The 18957-nt window shown below is 47.6% G+C and overlaps 1 protein-coding gene across 4 annotated transcripts in view; it reads left to right on the top strand.

Moving 5' to 3' along the window:
• Positions 1-25: 25 nt before the first annotated feature.
• Urb2 (URB2 ribosome biogenesis homolog) overlaps positions 26-18957 on the top strand; it is a 134613-nt gene continuing 115681 nt past the window's right edge. For 2 of the 4 annotated variants that reach the window (XM_051168550.1, XM_051168552.1), the window contains exons 1-6: positions 26-104; positions 2271-2406; positions 3696-3872; positions 5433-8760; positions 13404-13564; positions 15453-15563. In XM_051168550.1, the coding sequence (XP_051024507.1) occupies positions 2281-2406; positions 3696-3872; positions 5433-8760; positions 13404-13564; positions 15453-15563 (3903 nt within the window). In that variant the 5' untranslated portion in view covers positions 26-104; positions 2271-2280. Of the gene's footprint in view, positions 105-817; positions 836-2270; positions 2407-3695; positions 3873-5432; positions 8761-13403; positions 13565-15452; positions 15564-18957 lie in introns of those variants that run through there. The other 2 variants (XR_007833179.1, XM_051168551.1) reach the window with 2 other exon arrangements.

Below are 18957 nucleotides of genomic sequence, written 5' to 3' on the forward strand. Positions count from 1 at the left end.
GATGTCTGCGTGACGCCCCGCCCCGCCCCGCCCCGAGCCGTTGGCGTCAACGTCTGCCGGAAGCGCCCCCGTCACGTGTAAGTTAGTTGCCGCCGAGGTCCCAGGTGAGCGCCGGGTTGAGGAGTTTGGGGCGGTTGGTTTTTTTGTTTTTTTTTTTCCGGTCGGGGCGCCAGTGTGGAGGATCCAGGCACCCCGCTGGAGAGACTTGACGCTGGGGAAGCCCTGCCTGAGGGATTTCCCGCCTCTGAGGGACCTCCGATCTGAGGGAGACCCACTTCAGAGCGCCCCGATCTGAGGGGTCTTAGGGGTAGGGGAGCCCTCCTTGAAAGAGCCCGGACCCCAGGGAACCCCGATCCGGGGTAATAGGATTTGACGGTATCAATCTAGAACCCTCTTCTTCTCGGTTAAGATATTATTCGTAGGAGTGTTTTGCCTGCACGTATCTCTGCGCACCCGCAGAAGTTAGGGGAGGGCGTCAGGTCTAGAAGTGGAGTCACAGGTGCTTGTGAGCCACAGTGACGGGTGTGGGAATCGAACCTGGGTTCTCTGGAGAAGCGGTGGGTAACCCTAACCACTGAGCCTCTCTCCACCTCCCACCCACCCACTCCCTAGCCGTAAAATTATTCCGTTGCTCCTTTGTAACTGTAACTTTCCTACTCTTATGAAGGGTAACGTAAATACATGATGTACACCCTTCCCCTCCGCCCCACACATGTGGGGGTCGCGACCCCCAGGCTGAGAACGGCTGCCCTAGACCCTCGAGCTAATCCCAGGACGGGAAGGGATGCAGTAAGCCCTCCACAGCGCACATCCTCGTCCCCGACACAGCAGTATGGTCATTTCTTTACCTCAATGATTTTTTTTTTTTTTTTTTTTTTTTTTTTTGGTTTTTCGAGACAGGGTTTCTCTGTGTAGCCTTGGCCATCCTGGACTCACTTTGTAGACCAGGCTGGTCTCGAACTCACAGCGATCCACCTGCCTGTGCCTCCCGAGTGCTGGGATTAAAGATGTGCGCCACCACGCCCAGCTTCCTCAATGATTTTTTAAGATACTTAAAAGTGCCAAAGCTACCCAGAGAAATCCTGTATAAAAAAAAAAAAAAAAAAAAAAAAAAAAAAAAAAAAAAAAAGGAAAGAAAGAAAGAAACTCAAAAGCTTTGCTTTCCCTTGGTTACTTAGGATTTTATTGTATTATCACATTTTTTTTTAAATTGTGTATGTTTTGTAGTGTAATGTAGGGCTCTGTGTGAGAAGATACTGTCACACTAGAAATAGCGCATTTCTGTTAAAATGAATGCCTCTTTCTGTCTTTCTTTCGTCTTGTCTGATGGCGTGCATGCAGCAGCGTGGGGAGGTTAGAAGGGGCAGAAGCCCTTGGAAACTGAATTACAGATGTCTGTGAGCTGCCTCGTGGGTGCTAGGAACCAAACTCTGCCTCTCCACAGGAGTAACAAGTGCTCTCAGCTGCTGGGCCATTTCCTCAGGCACAACACCTGATCTCCCCCCCCCCCAAGAAACATTACTTTCTTCAAGTACTGTACTGCCTGCCTATTTGTTATTTGATAATGCCGATCCTGATACATACACATTTTAGAACCTATGTGCTGGAGCATCTCAGTCTTAAGTCACAGATGGTGACTATCATTCTGTTCAGTGTGTGATGTGTGATCCCAGCAGAAGTATTTATGATCTATCATCTGTCTGCTTTTGCTGCAATCCAGTTTCTTTTCTTTTCTTTTCTTTTTTTTTTTTTTTTTGGTTTTTTCGAGACAGGGTTTCTCTGTGTAGCCTTGGCCATCCTGGACTCACTTTGTAGACCGGGCTGGCCTCGAACTCACAGCGATCCGCCTGCCTCTGCCTCCCGAGTGCTGGGATTAAAGGCGTGCGCCACCACGCCCGGCTTGAAATCCAGTTTCAAATTGACTATATGTTTGAGATAGCATCTTACTGTGTATTCTTGGCTGGTCTCTGCTTCCCAGTTGTGCTCAATAAAGTATATAGTGAGGGACTAGAGAGATGGCTCAGCAGTTAAGAGCACTGGCTGCTCTTGCAGAAGACCTGGGTTCAATTCCCAGCACCTACATGGTGGCTGGCTCACAACTGTCTGTACTCCAGTCTCAAAGGATCTGATGCCTTCTTACCTTCTTGGGGTCTTGCATGCACACACTCAGACACGTACACATATTTTCTTTTTCAGATGATTGTTATTTTCTGATGCCTATTTGGCTAGGCCATATTGTAATACTCCTCCTTTCTTTTTAATTGTAGGAGACGTGTAGCAATGGCTGCTATTTATTCTGGCATTTCCTTTAAACTTAAAAGCAAGACAACGTCCTGGGAAGATAAACTAAAACTAGCTCACTTTGCTTGGATTTCCCATCAGTGCTTTCTACCAAATAAAGAACAAGTAAGTACATTTAATGTAAAGCTTACATTTTTATGATCTAAAATTACTACATGTACAACTTAGATATTGGCATTTATTTAAAAGATTAGAAAAGGAACTTCATTGGAAGTTAAAAATCATGTCAGTTAAGAAGAAGTAGTGAGATCTTTCAGTTTGCTATGTTAAAGGCTGGGAAGTGCTAGTCTTTGCATGCGACCAAGCCAGAAATAGATAGGTACCAAGCACAACGTTGTTCTATTATTTAAGCTTCTGTGGCTAAAGAGTAGATGACACAACTGAAGCAGGATGACAAGCTCGTGGCCTGCATCCCAGTGCTGGCTTCCGAGGAGGCCCTGCAGGATGTATCAAAATGCACAGTGTCTGCACAACAGTGGCACACCTGCCAGTGCACACACTGAGTCGTCCTGGCACCCTGGTGAGCGCTGCACAACGTGAGTCAAAAGGGTGATCCTGGCAGGCTTGGTCCTTTTAGCCTCAGTCACTAGCTGGAGCCTCAGCTTTTGTCAGTTCTAGCTGCAGTAATGGAAACAGCATGTATACAGCCCTCTTCCTCATAAAGCCCTTGTGCATCGGTTTGCCTCGTCTGTCTCCTGAATGAAGTAGATTTAGAAATTATATATATATATGTATGTGTATATATATACACACACACACACACACACACACACACACACACACTCTCTGCATATGTCTTGGGAAAGTCAGCACACTTGTCCTAGTGTTCTGACTCTCATTCCTTTTTTTCTTGAATTGTCCCTCGTTGCCATTTGATTTACATGTGTAATCCCTTCTGTGGTCATTGTGGACGTTCATTTTTCTCTTAGGAAAGACCACTGAACCTTTCGTTGGCTCCAGATGAAGATGTTATTGTTTTTTCTTTTTTATTCCTTAATAAACATTTCAAGATTTCAAAACATATATTATCATGTACCATTAGCAGAAGTGAGGATGAAGACAGTGCTTTCACTGTACATCTCACGCCGCTGGTGCGTCAGCGTCTTTTGGCCTCAGTTGCCCAAGCACTGATATTAGCCCTGTGTGCGGCCATGTTTAGCCTCCGTGCTTCAAGTAAGACTTTGTTATGTTGCCCAGTCTCTTCCTGAACTTGTAGACTGAGGTGCTCTTCCTGCCTCAGCCTCAGTAGAGCTGACACTGCAGACACGTTTTAGCGGGAAGTTGCTTTTGTTTTTCTTGTAATAGAATTTGGTCATGGCTGGGTGTCCCTGTAATGTTAAATCTTTCTCTCATGTAAGAGGTTCATTTACATAGTATGTTTTCTACAAATCCAGGTTTTACTTGATTGGGCAAGACAGTCATTGGTTGCGTTTTATAAGAAAAAACTTGAACTGCAGGAAGATATTGTTGAAAGGCTCTGGGTCTATGTAGATAACATTCTACACAGCAGAAAACTGCAGAATCTCCTGAAGAATGGGAAGACGGTAAATCTCCAGATTTCCCTTGTCAAGGTAAATAGTGGGTATGTTATGTGCGTTTTTGTTAATTTCTTGGTGCTGCTTAAACTTGTTTCAGAATCAATTATGTGAATATATGTGAGATTCCAGTTTAGGGGAAGGAGAGGAAGGAAGTAGTAATAGTATCCAAAAAAAGGTTTGCTTTGGTTTTTTAAACTGGGTCTCTCTATGTAGTCCTGGCTGTCCTGGAACTTTCTACATAGACCACCTGGCCTTGAACTCATAGAGATCTGTATGCCTCTGCCTCCTGAGTCCTGGGATTACAACCATGGCCTGCCATGCCTGGCCTATGAACACATTTGTGTGTCATCAGAGCCCAACTTGATTACTTTTTGACTGGAAAAAGTAGCTAACATATTATAACTACATACACACACACACACACACACACACACACACACACACACACACACACGCACACGCACACACACGCACACACTTGTTGCAATTTCTGAAGGGAGATCAGAGATCAAAATATGGAAAGGAATTATCTCAGGTGTTTTACTAAAATCACAAAAGTCAACTTTATTGTCAAAACAGTGTTTTGCCATAATACTAGGGATTCTCTTAAAACCAGCACTAATGAGCATTTAGTACATACCAGGCTCAGAGGGCAGAAGGACACAGCTGACCATCGCATGAGTAGGAAGCAGCAGCGCTGGGACTGCAGCCTCCATGTGCTGGTGGCAGAGCTATCCAGCCAGAGCCCCACAGATGGAACAGAACAGAGAACAGGTAGACAAGCTGCCTGTGACACTTCTAAATAATGGGGTCGTTCTGAGGTGCCCTTCAAGGCAAGGCTGGAAGATCAGGAAGAGCTGTGCACTGAAGAAATGATGGTTAAGCAGGTGGTGGTGGTGGTGCACACCTAAATGATGCTTAAAGCTTTGAAATGTATGTTTATGCTTATATAAAATATTAGGACACATATACAAGTTGAACAGATTATGCTTTGGGGTCTAAGTATGAAAAAGGTTTTTTAATTGACCAGCTATATTATAAAGTATCTAGAGATATGTGGACATCTTAGGATCCAGCACATTTGCTGCAACTTTAAAAAAGCCAGTACTGACTTGAGTGGAAATAATGATTGTTTCATGCTGTTGCTAATAGCTTAGCACCTCCGAAAGCTTATCTGAGGGTAGCAGAGAAGCAGCGGATCTGGGGGAAAGGGAGGTGGGGGGGAACTGGGATGAGAGGAGAGGAGGCTGTAATTGGCATGTATTGTATGAGAGAAGAATAAATAAAAAGAAGAAAAATTGACTTTTAAGCTTTGCAAAGCCCAGCCTTTTGGAATTGGATGGCAAATTTACAAAGGCACTAACCCTTTTCAGAGTGGATACTGACAGGAGATGGATGTGTGAACGGATTAGAACAGACACTTTGTCTTTTATTGATGCATTAAGTGTCGGGTTCACGTTAGAGGTAGAAGAACCTGGGTGCTTCTCGTCAAATGTGGGAGAGGAGTGATTGATTGTTGATACTTTCTGAGTAGGTGTGGCTTTGGGTAGTCATGAGCTTTCTTTCTTTCTTTCTTTCTTTCCTAATACTCAGATCATAAATGAGAGAATATCAGAGTTCTCACTTTCAGGATCCCAGAGGAATATCTGTGCCATCCTGAGTTGCTGCCAGGGCATCCTCTCAGCACCTGCCCTTGCTGTCATCTATACAGCCAAACCAGAGCTGATTGTGGCCTTGCTCAGCCAGCTCTGCTGGTCAGCCTGCAGACAGCCAGAGGGAGCCACGATAGCCAAGCTGTTTGAGGTCATCCATCTGGCCCTGGACCATTACCTCAGACTTCAGCATCAGCAAGCCAATCCCAGGCGTGTCTTTGGGGATATGACCAGCTACCTCCTCCAGCCCTGCCTAGTCCTGAGACACTTGCTTTTGGGGGGCACATGGACGCAGGCTGGTCAGGGCCAGCTACAGCAGACACTGAGCCGAGATATCAGGAGTAAGATTGACACTGTGCTTCAAGGCGGTATTTTTCGAAATGATTTACTCTCGTCCTATAAAGAGGAGCTCTTGGAACAGCACCAAGGGAACGTGAAGATAGGGGTTCTGAAGAGTCTTGTCACTCCAATGGAAACAGTGACTGCAAGGCTGGTGGAGCCTGGCTATGTCAAGTCAGACCTCCGTACATTGGTTGTGGCCAGCTCAGTGTCCTTGTTGTATAGACTCTTTCTAGATTCATACCTTAAGGAAGAAAACCAGTTTCTCTGTTTTCAGGCTCTCCCCAGGCTGTTTGACTGCTTGCAGATGTCACACCTGCAGGAGGGGCAGATGGAAGCCCCATCCCTATCAGATTGGACCACAGAGCTTCTAGCTGTAGAACAACTGCTCAACTCCGTGGCCACCGCCAACATCTACAATGTGGCTGCTGACAGGATCCGGCATGGGGAGACACAGTTCCACTTCTACCGCCGTGTGGCTGAGCTGCTGATGAACCATTCACAAGCACCCGTGCCAGCTTGGTTTCGCTGCCTCAAGATTTTGATGTCTCTGAATCATTTGATTTTAGAGCCAGACCTGGATGACCTCTTGTCTTCAGCTTGGATTGATGCAGAAGTAACAGAATTTCGGGCCAAAAAAGCCCAGGAAGTGCTTATTAACACTGTCTTCCAGACATATGCCAAGCTCCGACAGGTGCCACAGCTGTTTGAGGAGGTTTTGGGAGTGATCTGCCGTCCAGCTGCTGAGGCACTTCGGGAGCCTTTGCTTGCCTCAGGCCCCTCTTCCGCGCTCTGTGCATGCCTCTTGGAGCTGCCACTGGGTCAGATCCTGGATACGTGGTCCCTTGTACTAGATAAGTTCCAGTCTTTAGTCATGCCCTGTCTGCAGAGTGACCCTGACACGGCTCTGAAGGCACTGTCCCTGAGCTCTCTGCTACACTGCATCATGGTCAACATGCGCAGTCTAGACGATAGCATGCCTCTGCCCGTCGTCAGACGGACACAGTGCGTAATGGGGAAGATGCTGAAGGAGCTTGTGAAGCCCCTTTTGGGCCTTCTCCTGGACCTTTGGAGCTCAGAGCCTGAGCTGTGGCAGCAGAAGGTGAGTGACTCTGCACTCTTACTGTCTTTCACCTGGGCTCAGGTGGACACCACCCTCAGCTTACACTGCAGGCAGTACTGTTCTCTGGCTGGGCCCATAGCTGGGGCTGCTCTGGATGTCTCAGACCTCCCTTTGCTGCTACCAGGTGTGGAAACACAGCTTTGGAAGAAGGTGGAACAGTGTGTAGACCGGTCCAGATCTCTCAGTAGGTTCTGCCTTGAGCAGCTGTACCTTCAGAGAGTGAAAAGGACTTTAATGCAGACTAGATCGCAGTCTAAAGAAGCCCTTCAGACCTTGAGGTGTGACGCTGCCTACATTCTTGACTCTAGCAGAGACTGTTTAAGTCAGAAGACAGCAGCTGCTTGGGATGGGCAGGTGTCAACAGTGGATGAGTCCACATATCCTGCAGCACACTGGCATTTGATCGTATCAAACCTCACAGTTTTAATACCCTACCTTTGTTTGGATGATGTGAGATACGTGGCGACTGTCCTACTAAGAACTTTACCAGCAAGTAAAGCCCAGGAAAACTTGGCACACAGTGAAGCACACATCACGCTTGAGAAAGTATCCACAGCCCTCCTTCACAGCCCTCTCTTTCCGGAGATGCAGTCCCTCCATTCTGCCTTCCTGATGTGTATCATTGCAAACTGTTCTAGCATTCTGTGCTCTGGTGCTCACAGTGATGTGCGTCTTATTAGTCAGCAGCTCCCCTGGCTTCTCAAAAAGGACTACCACACAGATACGGCTTACTGGGAAACCAAACTGGCAAAAGTTGGACCTGAAGGTATAGAAACAAGAGGAGAAATTGCCCAGAATTTTCTATCCATGGTCAAGAGTGGTTTTCCTATCAAGTTGGACGAAGAGCAGCTCAAAGGCCTCCTGGAGCTCTTGGAAGTCATCTCTACCCTTCGCCTGGACAGCCTCTTGCCATCTTACCATGTGCATCTTTTTTTCCTGGTGTTCTCCATGGCTGTCTCCACAGTAGGGCATTGCTCTCGTCCACGAGCCCTCCAGTTCTTGGTGACATGCTACCAGCTCCTCAGCGCTCTGCAGAGGGGAAGGAATGCCCGCTCTGTGTTCAGGGTCATGTATGTTAGTGACGTCTTTGAGGTCGTGCTGACCTCACTGTTGCAAGCCAGTGCTGAGTGTGAGGTTAGGGAGGATGACCCTGCCTGGCTGCAGCTCCTTCAGGTGTCAGGGGCGTTCCTGGAACAGCTAATGCACATGCTTAGCCAAGTAAAGCTGAGCTTGGTGCTCAATTTTGGAAAAATCACTGCCTTCCTCTCAAGGTATACTAAGGGAGCTTCCAGCAAAGAATTGAAAATCCAGAACCTTCGGGGCAGGCAGCTGCTTCTAATGGCTCTAACCAAGTTGTGTCAGAGTCTGGGGCCTTGTGTTAAGGAGCGGAGGCAGCTACTGGAGGCACCGGCAGCTCTACCTGAGCTGCTGCAGCAGGCCATGCTGCAGATGGGTAGCATGCTGCAGCTCTGCTTAGTGCCCGGGACCACAGGCCGCCGCCTGCCTTCAGTCCTCCTCTCAGTTGTCCCCACACTTTTAGAAGTAGACCTGAGCCAGCACCTCAGGGAAGGACAGGACAGAATTGCCCAGGTGGTGGACACAGACAGAACCCTGCTTTCTCACGCGACCCTTTACCAAGATGTCTACGTTCAGCTGCTGGAGGAGCTGCCAGCCCTGGCGGAGACTACTCAGGCTTTCCAGGCAGCCTTGCGATTTCTAACCTTGTTCCTTTTGGCCCCAGAGCTCCATTCCAAGGAGAACTCTGTTTTTGTGTCCATCTTTTATTCTGTGCGGAAAGTTCTTACAGGTAAGGCATGCTTTTGCTTGTTTTTAAATTTGTTGATGGGTGTTTTGCCTGCATGCGTGTTTGTGTGCCATGTATAAGCCTGGGGCCCTCAAACCAGAGGCTGGTGTCAGATCCCCTGGAACTGAAGTTACTGATGGTTGTGAGCAGCCATGTGGGTGCTGGCAATCAAGCCTGGGTCCTCTGGATATTTAGCCAGTGTTCTTAGCCACTGAGACATCTCTCTAGCCCCAGTAAAGTATTTTTTTTCTGAGCTGATTCTGTGATTCAGGCCTAAGTCAGTGGGACTCCATGGCCAGGTTACCATGCTTCATGTCCTATGAGTCATGTGCCTCCATCTCTTCACATATCCTACCGTTATGTCCAGTAAGTCCCATCATAACTGGCTGGGCCTCCTGTCTTGAACTGAGTGATGCCTGGCAGCTTTAGAAGGTACCACAGGAGAAAGTTTGCCCCCCAGACATGCATCTGGGCATCATTTCCTCTTTCTTTCTTTCTTTCTTTCTTTCTTTCCTTCCTCCTCCTCCTCCTCCTCCTTCTTCTTCTTTTAAATATTTATTTATTATGTATGCAGTGCTCTGCCTGCATGTACACCTGCAGGCCAGAAGAAAGCATCAGATCACGTTATAGATGGTTGTGAGCCACCATGTGGCTGCTGGGAATTGAACTCAGGACCTCTGGAGGAGGAGTCAGTGCTCTTAACCTCAGAGCCACCTCTCCAGCCCCATTTCCTCTTTCTATATTGGCCCATGTAAGCAGTCACCTTTCCAGCTTTCCCTTCCCTATGTACAGTGTACCCTTCTAGGCTTCTCAGGGCCTCTCGTGTTTTAGGGATTGTTTTGTGTACATTCATGCTTTGTTTGTTTGTTTGTTTGTTTGAGGCAAGGTCTTACTATGTCATAACTGGCCTGGAACTCCTTATGCAGACCTGGCTCATCTTGAATTCCACATCCAGAATTTTTTTTTAAATTATATTTATATGTGTGGGTTTGTGCACATGTGGGTGCAGATAGCTGTAGAATCCAGAAGAGGGTTGCTGATTCTCTGGAGCTGGAGTTACACATTTGTAAGTTATACATTTGTTTTTAGCATGGACGCTAGAAACTTAATTTGGATATTCTGTGTGAACTAAGTTATGTGCCCTTAACCACTGAGCCATCTCTCCAACCTCCATTCATGGTTTTGAGTTACTGTTTTTGGCCTTTAATTTGTTCTGGCCACAGATAACTCATACGGATCATCTCACTGGGAGAAACTCTTCTGGATCAGGTCTATAGAGCTATAGATTAACTTTGAAAATTACATAAAATCTGCTTTCCTCAGTACACCAACTCAATGTGGTCAATAACTTATGTGCATAGTAAAATAGACTTTCCTGGTGTCATCTATGTTAATGAGGTATCACCCTTTGAGGCCAGCTAAAACCTCAGACACAGACTAGTGAGAGAGCTGACGTCTTCCTGTATAAAACTGACACCTGGTCATATAGATCAAAGGGCTAGGGATTCCTGTGTGGCCATTGAAATAGCTATGAAGATTATTTAGAAATACCTAAAATATTAATGTTAAACAAACAAATACAGTATAAAATTATTCTTTTTGGCAGGGCATACCTTTAATCCTAGCATGCTAGAGGCAGAGGCAGGAGGAATTCTTTTAAGTTTGAAACTAGCATGGTCTGCATAGCAATTTCCAGGTCAAAGTTTCAAAATGAAACATAAATAAAATCATAAAAGCATATATTAAGTAGAGTCACTCCCTAAAGTAGACGAAGATCAACAGGCCTGATGTCCTCTTGTATCCAGTCAGTACATATCACAGGCGGCAAAGTATGTGCTGAATAGAGAGTGCTGAGTTTATCCCATAGAGAAGCTGCAGCGGGATGGGCCTGTGAGGGCCTGAAGCCACAGCCAGCTGCAGGGTGGGCCTGTGAGGGCCTGAAGCCACTGCCAGCTTCAGAGTGGGCCTGTGGGGGCCTGAAGCCACAGCCAGCTGCAGGGTGGGCCTGTGAGGGCCTGAAGCCACTGTCAGCTGCAGGGTGGGCCTGTGAGGGCCTGAAGCCACAGCCAGCTGCAGGGTGGGCCTGTGAGGGCCTGAAGCCACAGCCAGCTGCAGGGTGGGCCTGTGAGGGCCTGAAGCCACAGCCAGCTTCAGAGTGGGCCTGTGAGGTCCTGAAGCCACTGCCAGCTTCAGAGTGGGCCTGTGGGGGCCTGAAGCCACAGCCACTTGCAGGGTGGGCCTGTGAGGGCCTGAAGCCACAGCCAGCTGCAGGGTGGGCCTGTGAGGGCCTGAAGCCATTGCCAGCTGCAGGGTGGGCCTGTGAGGGCCTGAAGCCACAGCCAGCTGCAGGGTGGGCCTGTGAGGGCCTGAAGCCACAGCCAGCTGCAGGGTGGGCCTGTGAGGGCCTGAAGCCATTGCCAGCTTCAGAGTGGGCCTGTGAGGGCCTGAAGCCACTGCCAGCTTCAGAGTGGGCCTGTGGGGGCCTGAAGCCACAGCCACTTGCAGGGTGGGCCTGTGAGGGCCTGAAGCCACTGCCAGCTGCAAGGTGGGCCTGTGAGGGCCTGTGAGGACCTGAAGCCACTGCCAGCTGCAGGGTGGGCCTGTGAGGGCCTGAAGCCACTGCCAGCTGCAGGGTGGGCCTGTGAGGGCCTGAAGCCACAGCCAGCTGCAAGGTGGGCCTGTGAGGGCCTGAAGCCACAGCCAGCTGCAGGGTGAAGTGAGCAGTGCTGCTGCCGCCTCCCTGTCAGTGGCCTTCTGTCTGGGAGTCAAGTGTGGATGAACTGAAAACCCAGAAGTGATGGTCTGTCTTTTTGTTTAATAACTCAGGGATTGGTGCTTCCTTTATAGTGGGACTAGCATCAAATTTGTTGTTAAAACTTGTGACAGCATTCCAGGTGAGTGTCTTAGGATGGCAGCTGACATCTGAAGCTATGGCTGCTGTCAGTTTGATAAACAGAAGCTTCTGTACCCGCTTTCCCTCCCTCTACTGAATGAGGCAGTTCTAAGCCTTACTTTTATATCCCTGGACCTGTAGTACTTAAGAGCTATGGGACAGAGCCTCAGATACAGTGAAGCCAGCATTGTTCACACATCTGAACCATCAAAATGTCTAGTGATGTGCTGGAGTAGTGAGCAGTCTGGAGGAAGTACCAAGTAAGGAGAGGCCCAAGGCACTGGGAAAGAAAGGGAACACGAAGGTTGCTTTGAAGAACTGAAAGGTAGCAATACAGCAGCTTGTGGAGGCGCCCCTGCCCTCCAGTGCCACTAAGGGGGCATTTTATAAGCAGGAGCGTTTATGAAGAGTGCTTTCAGGCAATAGATGCCTTAGTGGAACTGCGGAAGCCAGAGCTTTAGAGCTGGTCTTCTATATAGGACTATCTCTGCTCTGGCTGATTTGGGCTTCATTAACTGACAAGCATCTATAGAGACTGAAGAGGAGAGAATATGGGATACAGAAACCCAACCTGAGTGTGGAACTGGGCCTAGAGGGTAAGCCAAGTGCAGGTGGCCATGAAGTCCAGCCAGGCAAGGGTTGGTAAGCCGTCCTCGAGAGGCTCTTCTTTGGGTTCTTTGTCCTTTTATTTGCCAATGACAGGCATCTTTACTGATCTGTTAGCTTAATGATGAGCAACTTGGGGGCTGGAACATGAGCCTGTGACTTCATCAGTCAGAGCCTCATCTCTGTCCTGATTGTGAGTAACACAGACTGAGAGGTAGAAGGTGTTGTGGCAGTGTGTGGCACCAGAACACATGGGAGGATGTACAGGTCAGTGTTGAAGGGCCTTGAATACCCTGCCTTCAGCTTCATTGTAGGACTGTGGACCAGAATACCCTGGAAGTTCCAGAATACAGCTTTTGGGCCTAATCGACAGTCCCAGGAATATCAAGGTTCTTGTTATCTTTTCAACATTGCTGGGTGACTTGAACAGTGAGGTACTGAGTGGGAAAACTGAGGATGAGAAACAGAGAAGACAAAAAGGACTGGCTGGGACCAGGAGGTCTTGAATAAGCTAATGATTTATGCCAAGCAAGTTTTTAAGAAGTGCAGCGTCATATATACTATCTGTGGGTGTGGGTGGGTGGCCAAGTCCAGAAGAGAGCTAAGTTAGACAGTGTTGGCAAAGAGAACATGGGATACCTCAGACACATCTGCTTTAGGACTGATAACAGCCCAGGGGGAAGAGTTGGGTGCCCAGAACCTATAACTTTGACTTTTGAGGCATTAGCTCCAGCTCTACTCTGGCCTTGCCAAGTCCACTCGTGGACAAGAACATAGAACTTACAGTTCACTTTGTCCTTTTAACCGGGCTGCTAAGAAAGTCTAGGGTTGGTCTGGCTCCCCACTCCCCACGTCTTGGTATTTAAAAATACCCCACTTCTTCACCAATACTAATTGTATAAGGAAGATAGAAAGATAAAAAGTAACAGTCACCAGTCTGCTGTGGTCCAGAGCTAACCCGAGTGTGCTGGCACTCTGTGTGTGCATACCCTGTGTATAGGTGCAGCTCTGGGTAGGAGAGAGGTGCCACAATGAGCACCGTTCTGGCCTCACCGTACTTGGTTTTGTGCTGTTCCAGAGCTGTATGGTGTCCTTAGTGCGGCCGCTTTGCAGTTCACTGTCATCAGGCAGGCCTCTTTTCCTGCAGGTCCAAGCATCCCTGCTCCAGTCACTCAGGACGCTGAGCCTCACCTGGGAGCCCTGCTCACCCACATGTTTGAGGCTGGGACAACAGAGCACTTTGGGATGGTGCTGCAGTCTGTTCTCGAGGGGCTGGACATCTCTCAGGCGTGGAGGTCAGAGCTGCAGGTGCACATCTTCTTTTTGTGTTGTAGGCCTGGGGTGGTGTTCACTCCAGGTGGAAGGAAGGATTGTTTGAAATTTTGTGTTACTTATAAAACTAAGTAGAAACCGGGCATGGTGGTGCACACCTTTAATCCCAGCCCTCAGGAGGCAGAGGCAGGCAGATCTCTGTGAGTTCAAGGCCAGCCTGGTCTACAAAGTCAGCCCAGGACAGCCAGGGCTACACAGAGAAACCCTGTCTCAAAAAACAAAAACAAAACCCCTAAAACTAAATAGATAAATTTGGCTGACAGAGAAGAGGCAGAGCAGGAGCTTGGGAGAGGAGCCCAGTTGTAGTCTGTCTAACTTTTGCTGAAGAGTTCTTATTCTTCACAGGAGAATTTCTTCAGAATTACAAATGTGTGATCTTATTATATGAGATGATAAATATAGAGAGAGACCATATGTAGAAATCCATTAGTTCATTTCATCTACCATAGTTTGTTGGAATCATCGTCGTCGTCATCATTGTTATTTTTGGTTTTGCGAGACAGGGTTTCTCTATGTAGTTTTTGCTGTCCTGGAACTCCTTCTGTAGACCAGGCTGGCCTTCAACTCACAGAGATCCACCTGCCTCTGCCTCCCAAGTGCTGAGATTAAAGGTGTGCACAACCACCACCTGGCTAGAAATACTAAAAGAGTTTAAAATGGATATTAAAAGAAGAGATGCTTATGTTCTAGTTTAAAAGCATTATCTGGGGGCTGGAGAGTTGGCTCAGTGGTTAAGAGCACTGCCTGTTCTTCCAAAGGTCCCAGGTTCAATTCCCAGCACCCACATGGCGGCTCACAACTGTCTGTAACTCCAAGATCTGACACCCTCACACCAATGCACATAAATTAAAAAAAAAAAAAATTGGCGCACGCCTTTAATCCCAGCACTCGGGAGGCAGAGGCAGGTGGATCGCTGTGAGTTCGAGGCCAGCCTGGTCTACAAAGGGAGTCCAGGAGAAACCCTGTCTCAAAAATAAATAAATATCTATATTTATTAGAAAAAAAAGCATTATCTGCCCTCACAACATCTCACCCATAATTCCTTTAACCCTTTCCTTACGTAGTTTTGTTTTGTTTTAATTTTTATTCTGTGTGTTATGGGTAGTTGCCTGCATGCGTATCTGTGCACCTTTTGTATGCCTTGTGCTTGCGGAGGTCAGGAGAGAACAACGGAGACCCTGGAACTGGAGTTAGATGGTTCTGAGTCACAGTGTGGGCACCAGGAACCAAACCCAGGGCCTCTGGAAGAGCAGCCAGTGCTCTTAACCACTGAGCCATCTCTCCAGCTCCCCTTGTTTACTTTATTGTTTTTGTTTTGTTTGTTTTTGAAGACAAGATTTCTCTGTGTAACAGCCTTGGCTGTCCTGGAACTTGCTCTGTAGACCGGGCTGTCCTCAGACTCAGATGATCCACCTGCCTCTGCGTGTACTGAGGTTAAAGGTGCACACTGCCACCTACCTCTTCTGTAGTTCTTGATGGTAGAAGACCAGCCCCAAAGAACCAGGCTCTTGTAGAATAAAGAAGATGTGACAGCATCTTAGCACAATGGGGTCTATGACTAGGCCATTCTGTCCCTCACTGAGCTTGCTGACTCAGACCAATTTTGTTTTGTGCCTGGTTTTAGTGAGATGTTCCCCAAAGGCCCTGTTTTTGTTGGAGTTATACTCAGCATCATTGCCTCCTGTCAGTGCACATGTAAAAGATGGTCCTCGCTCTTAACACTCAACCTTGACCAGGCCTTGTCCCTGTCCCCAATAACAGGGCTCTGCTCTATCATGTCAGTACAGTAAGAGGGTCTCCTCTTGGGGGCGTCTCTCAGGGACTGGTTATTCCTGTGCTGACGTCCCCCTCCCTTTTCTTCCAGGTTACTTTGTGTGCCATTAGACTACTCAGCCTACTACTAAAATGCTCGCTCAATAAAGAAAAGAAGAGTTTGCTGTGGCGTACATGCCCCCAAATAGTCACAGCTTTAATGGTGAGTGGCTTCTCAAGATGTACCCTCCAGCTTGTCCTTTCCTCTTCTGTAAGATGGCTGTTTGCTTGGGTTCTGTCATCTGGGGTGTTTCATGAAGGTGGCTGTAACCCGTTTGGGTTTTCTGTGTGTATACAATGTTAGGCAGTAGCAACTTGAATAAGAGGTGGTGAGAGGCTGGGCGCTCGAACCGTCAGACGGGGTGATAAGATGATGGTAAGGACAGGGGAGGCTGCTGTGGGTCAGATACTCAAAGCAGGTGAAGGGGATCCCTGGGGCTGACTCCCCACAAAACTCTGTGGTCACTTAAGTATACTCTAGTACCAGGAGGGTACATGTGTGTAAGGCATGTGACACAATAAAGGGAATAGTCTTAGGAAGTTTGATTGTGATAGGTTACTATTGCATTCTACCCAAGTATTGAATTTTCATCTGGCAGTGACTTGGTTTCATTTTATTCTACAAGAGCCTGGTTCTTTGGGGCTGGTCTTAGTGTTTGCACCCTCCATTGAGCCTGTCTCAAAGATTCTCTCGGCAGACATGAAAGGGCAGTGCCTACTCGCCATCATCACCACCCAGATTGTAGCTTTTTGCTTGTCTAAAGTCTCTATTTTACTTTGGTTTCTTATATCTCTTTCTCCCTCCCCAATCCCTTTACAACACCCCGCACAGGTAAGATGAGAAAGATCAGTGGGGAGAAGGGACGTAGTTCTCTTTGGCTATTTGCTGCTGTCTAGGGTCATTGATTTTTGGGGGCAAGTCCAGTCTTCATTGCCAGGATAGTCAGCCAGCAACAGCAAATGCAGCCACAGCCTCTCTTCCTCCTCCTCCTCCGCCTGCCTCCTCAAGCATTCTTCTCAAGCCCTCCTTCCTCCTTCTCTATGGACTCTCAGAGTCCACACAAGATGCTTTCCAGCTGGCAGACACCACAGCCCCACAGGAGAAAGTCTCCTGCTGATAGATGACGTGCCCTCTCATGAGGCTGTTATCAGCTGTGGACAAACTGGAGCAGCCCCATGTCCCATACCTGGGATTAAAACAAAAACATGTTTGCATGACATAACTGAGTTTTTAAAGAAACCAAAACTTCTATAAAAGATCACCATATTTTCAGAGTGAAAGGCCTAAAAACTGGACTTTATGTTCCCTCTTGTTTTTTAATTTGCTTCTTGTTCTTTTCCCTAAGAATCTGTAGGACCAGAAGTCCTATGCCAAAGCATGTAATTCTCCCCTAACATGTGTTTGTTGAGCAGACAGTGGAGAAGTAAGTTGCCGAGTAAGAATGGAACATACTGATGTGTGAGTAATGGTGACTGTGTGTTGTCCCATTGATGTGCACCAGATTGAAACCCACTTGCTGCCTCTAATGTGTGTGGCAGACAGGCTGCAGAGCTGTTTCCATAAGAATGGTGAGACTTGTAAGGTTCAGGACACAAAGGCCTCCTTCGTTGTTCACTGTCAAGCTGGGAATCATAGGGGTGCTCTATAGGTGACCCAGGGAAGATAGTTGTCTTTTATCTTGAGTCTCTTTATTTTCTTGGACAGTAACTGAAAACCTTAACTAGACTTGAATTATAATCACAGGCAGTTGGAACTGATGATCTGTTTCAGGAAAACACTGTTACGGGTGTCCAACATGTAGCTTCCTTGTAAGAAATTAGATGTTTGTTTCCTTTTAAGAAACGGCTTGTCTTCATGGTAGATATGCTTAACAAAAAGAGCGAGGGCTGAAGCAGCTAGGTCTGTAGTAGGTTACCCTGGAGACTGGATGGCAGCCTCCTTGTCCCTTTGGGTTATTGATTGGCCATATCACTTCCTGGTAGAGTACAGGGAGACTACCTTTGTCACCTAGAGCATTAGTGATTTTATTTCTTTGGAGGATCACCTGCCCTTTCTTTTCTTTGTTGCTTTGTAGCTACAGCACCGAGAGGCCTGCCAGGAGCAGCCTGTAGCCCTAGGAGTGGTTGAGTCTGTTCTTGACGTCCTGGCTGTTCTGCTGCGGAAAGGGGAGGAGACCATCAGGAACCCTCACCATGTCAGTCTGGCCTTTAACATGTTGCTCACAGCCCCTCTGGAGCACCTGAAGCCGCTGGAGTTCAGCAGTGTCTTCCAGAAGATGCACAGTGTGCTGTTCTCCATCCTGCAGTGCCACTCTAAGGTGAGGGGACGAGCACTGCGGCCGCTCCTGCAGGAGCTGGGAACGCCAGCGTCTGGAGAAGCCGCAGAGAAGGGCAGGGGGTGGGCTGTTCAGTGTGTGTGTGTGTGTGTGTGTGTGTGTGTGTGTGAGAGAGAGAGAGAGAGAGAGAGAGAGAGAGAGAGAGAGAGAGAGAGAGAGAGAGAGAGGAGAAAGCTCTACTGTTGCAGACTTTGCTTCCAGTAATTTCTGCGTGAACATAGAAATAAATACTAGACCTTTTCTTCAGGCTGCTTGAGCTGTTCTTTACCATGTCTGATACTCTCGAGTGGTGTCATGTATTACACAAAGGAGGCCATTACTGTCTGCTGCTGATGTATTTAAATCAGTCACTGCCTTGTTTAGTTACGTTGGGCTTATAATTCAAGTGGTAGAGGGAGTGGGAGGGTCTTGATTTTATAGTGTGCTACTGTTTATGCTGTGCAGAGGTCAGGAGCACAGGTCTCCTAGAAGAGAGCATGGCCAGCCAGCACTATAGAGCAATTGCCGCTGCACCCACAGGAAGCCTGTAAAGCACGTGCTGACCCTGTTTGATGATAAGGGGACTGATGGTCAGTGAGTGCTTTGACCAGAGCCACATAGTTAAGCCCTGTGTTGGGCAAACCCTATTGATACGTTTGATCGGGGTTCTTTTCGTGCACCCCCATCAATACATGTGACCAGCAGGAACTCATAAGTACTGTGTATGTGCATGGACACATACATGTTGACACTTTAAAAAGTATTTTGATAATCTAAGAATAGTGTGCATAGTCGGGCGTGGTGGCGCACACCTTTAACCCCAGTGCTTGGGAGGCAGAGGCAGGAGGATCGCTGTGAGTTCGAGGCCAGCCTAGTCTACAAAGTGAGTTCAGGACAGCCAGGGCTACACAGAAAAACCTTGTCTCAAAAAAAAAGCAAACAAAAAGACAGACATACATGTTGACATTTTTAAAGGTATTTTGATAATCTAAGAATAGTTTGCACAAATGCTATGATGTGTGTTTGAAGATCAAAGGACAAATTTATGGAGTCATTTGTCTCTTTCTTTTATATGAGGTCCAGTGTCCTAGTTAGGGTCACTATTGCTGTAATGAAACACCATGACCCAGAAGCAAGTTGGGGAGGAAAGGGTTTATTTGGCTTGCTCTTTTACACCACACTCCATCACTGGAGGAAGCCAGGACAGGAATCCAGCATGGCGGGACCCTGCAGGCAGGAGCT

The sequence above is a fragment of the Acomys russatus genome, chromosome 26 (genome assembly GCF_903995435.1).
Source record: "Acomys russatus chromosome 26, mAcoRus1.1, whole genome shotgun sequence".
Lineage (NCBI taxonomy): Eukaryota > Metazoa > Chordata > Mammalia > Rodentia > Muridae > Acomys > Acomys russatus.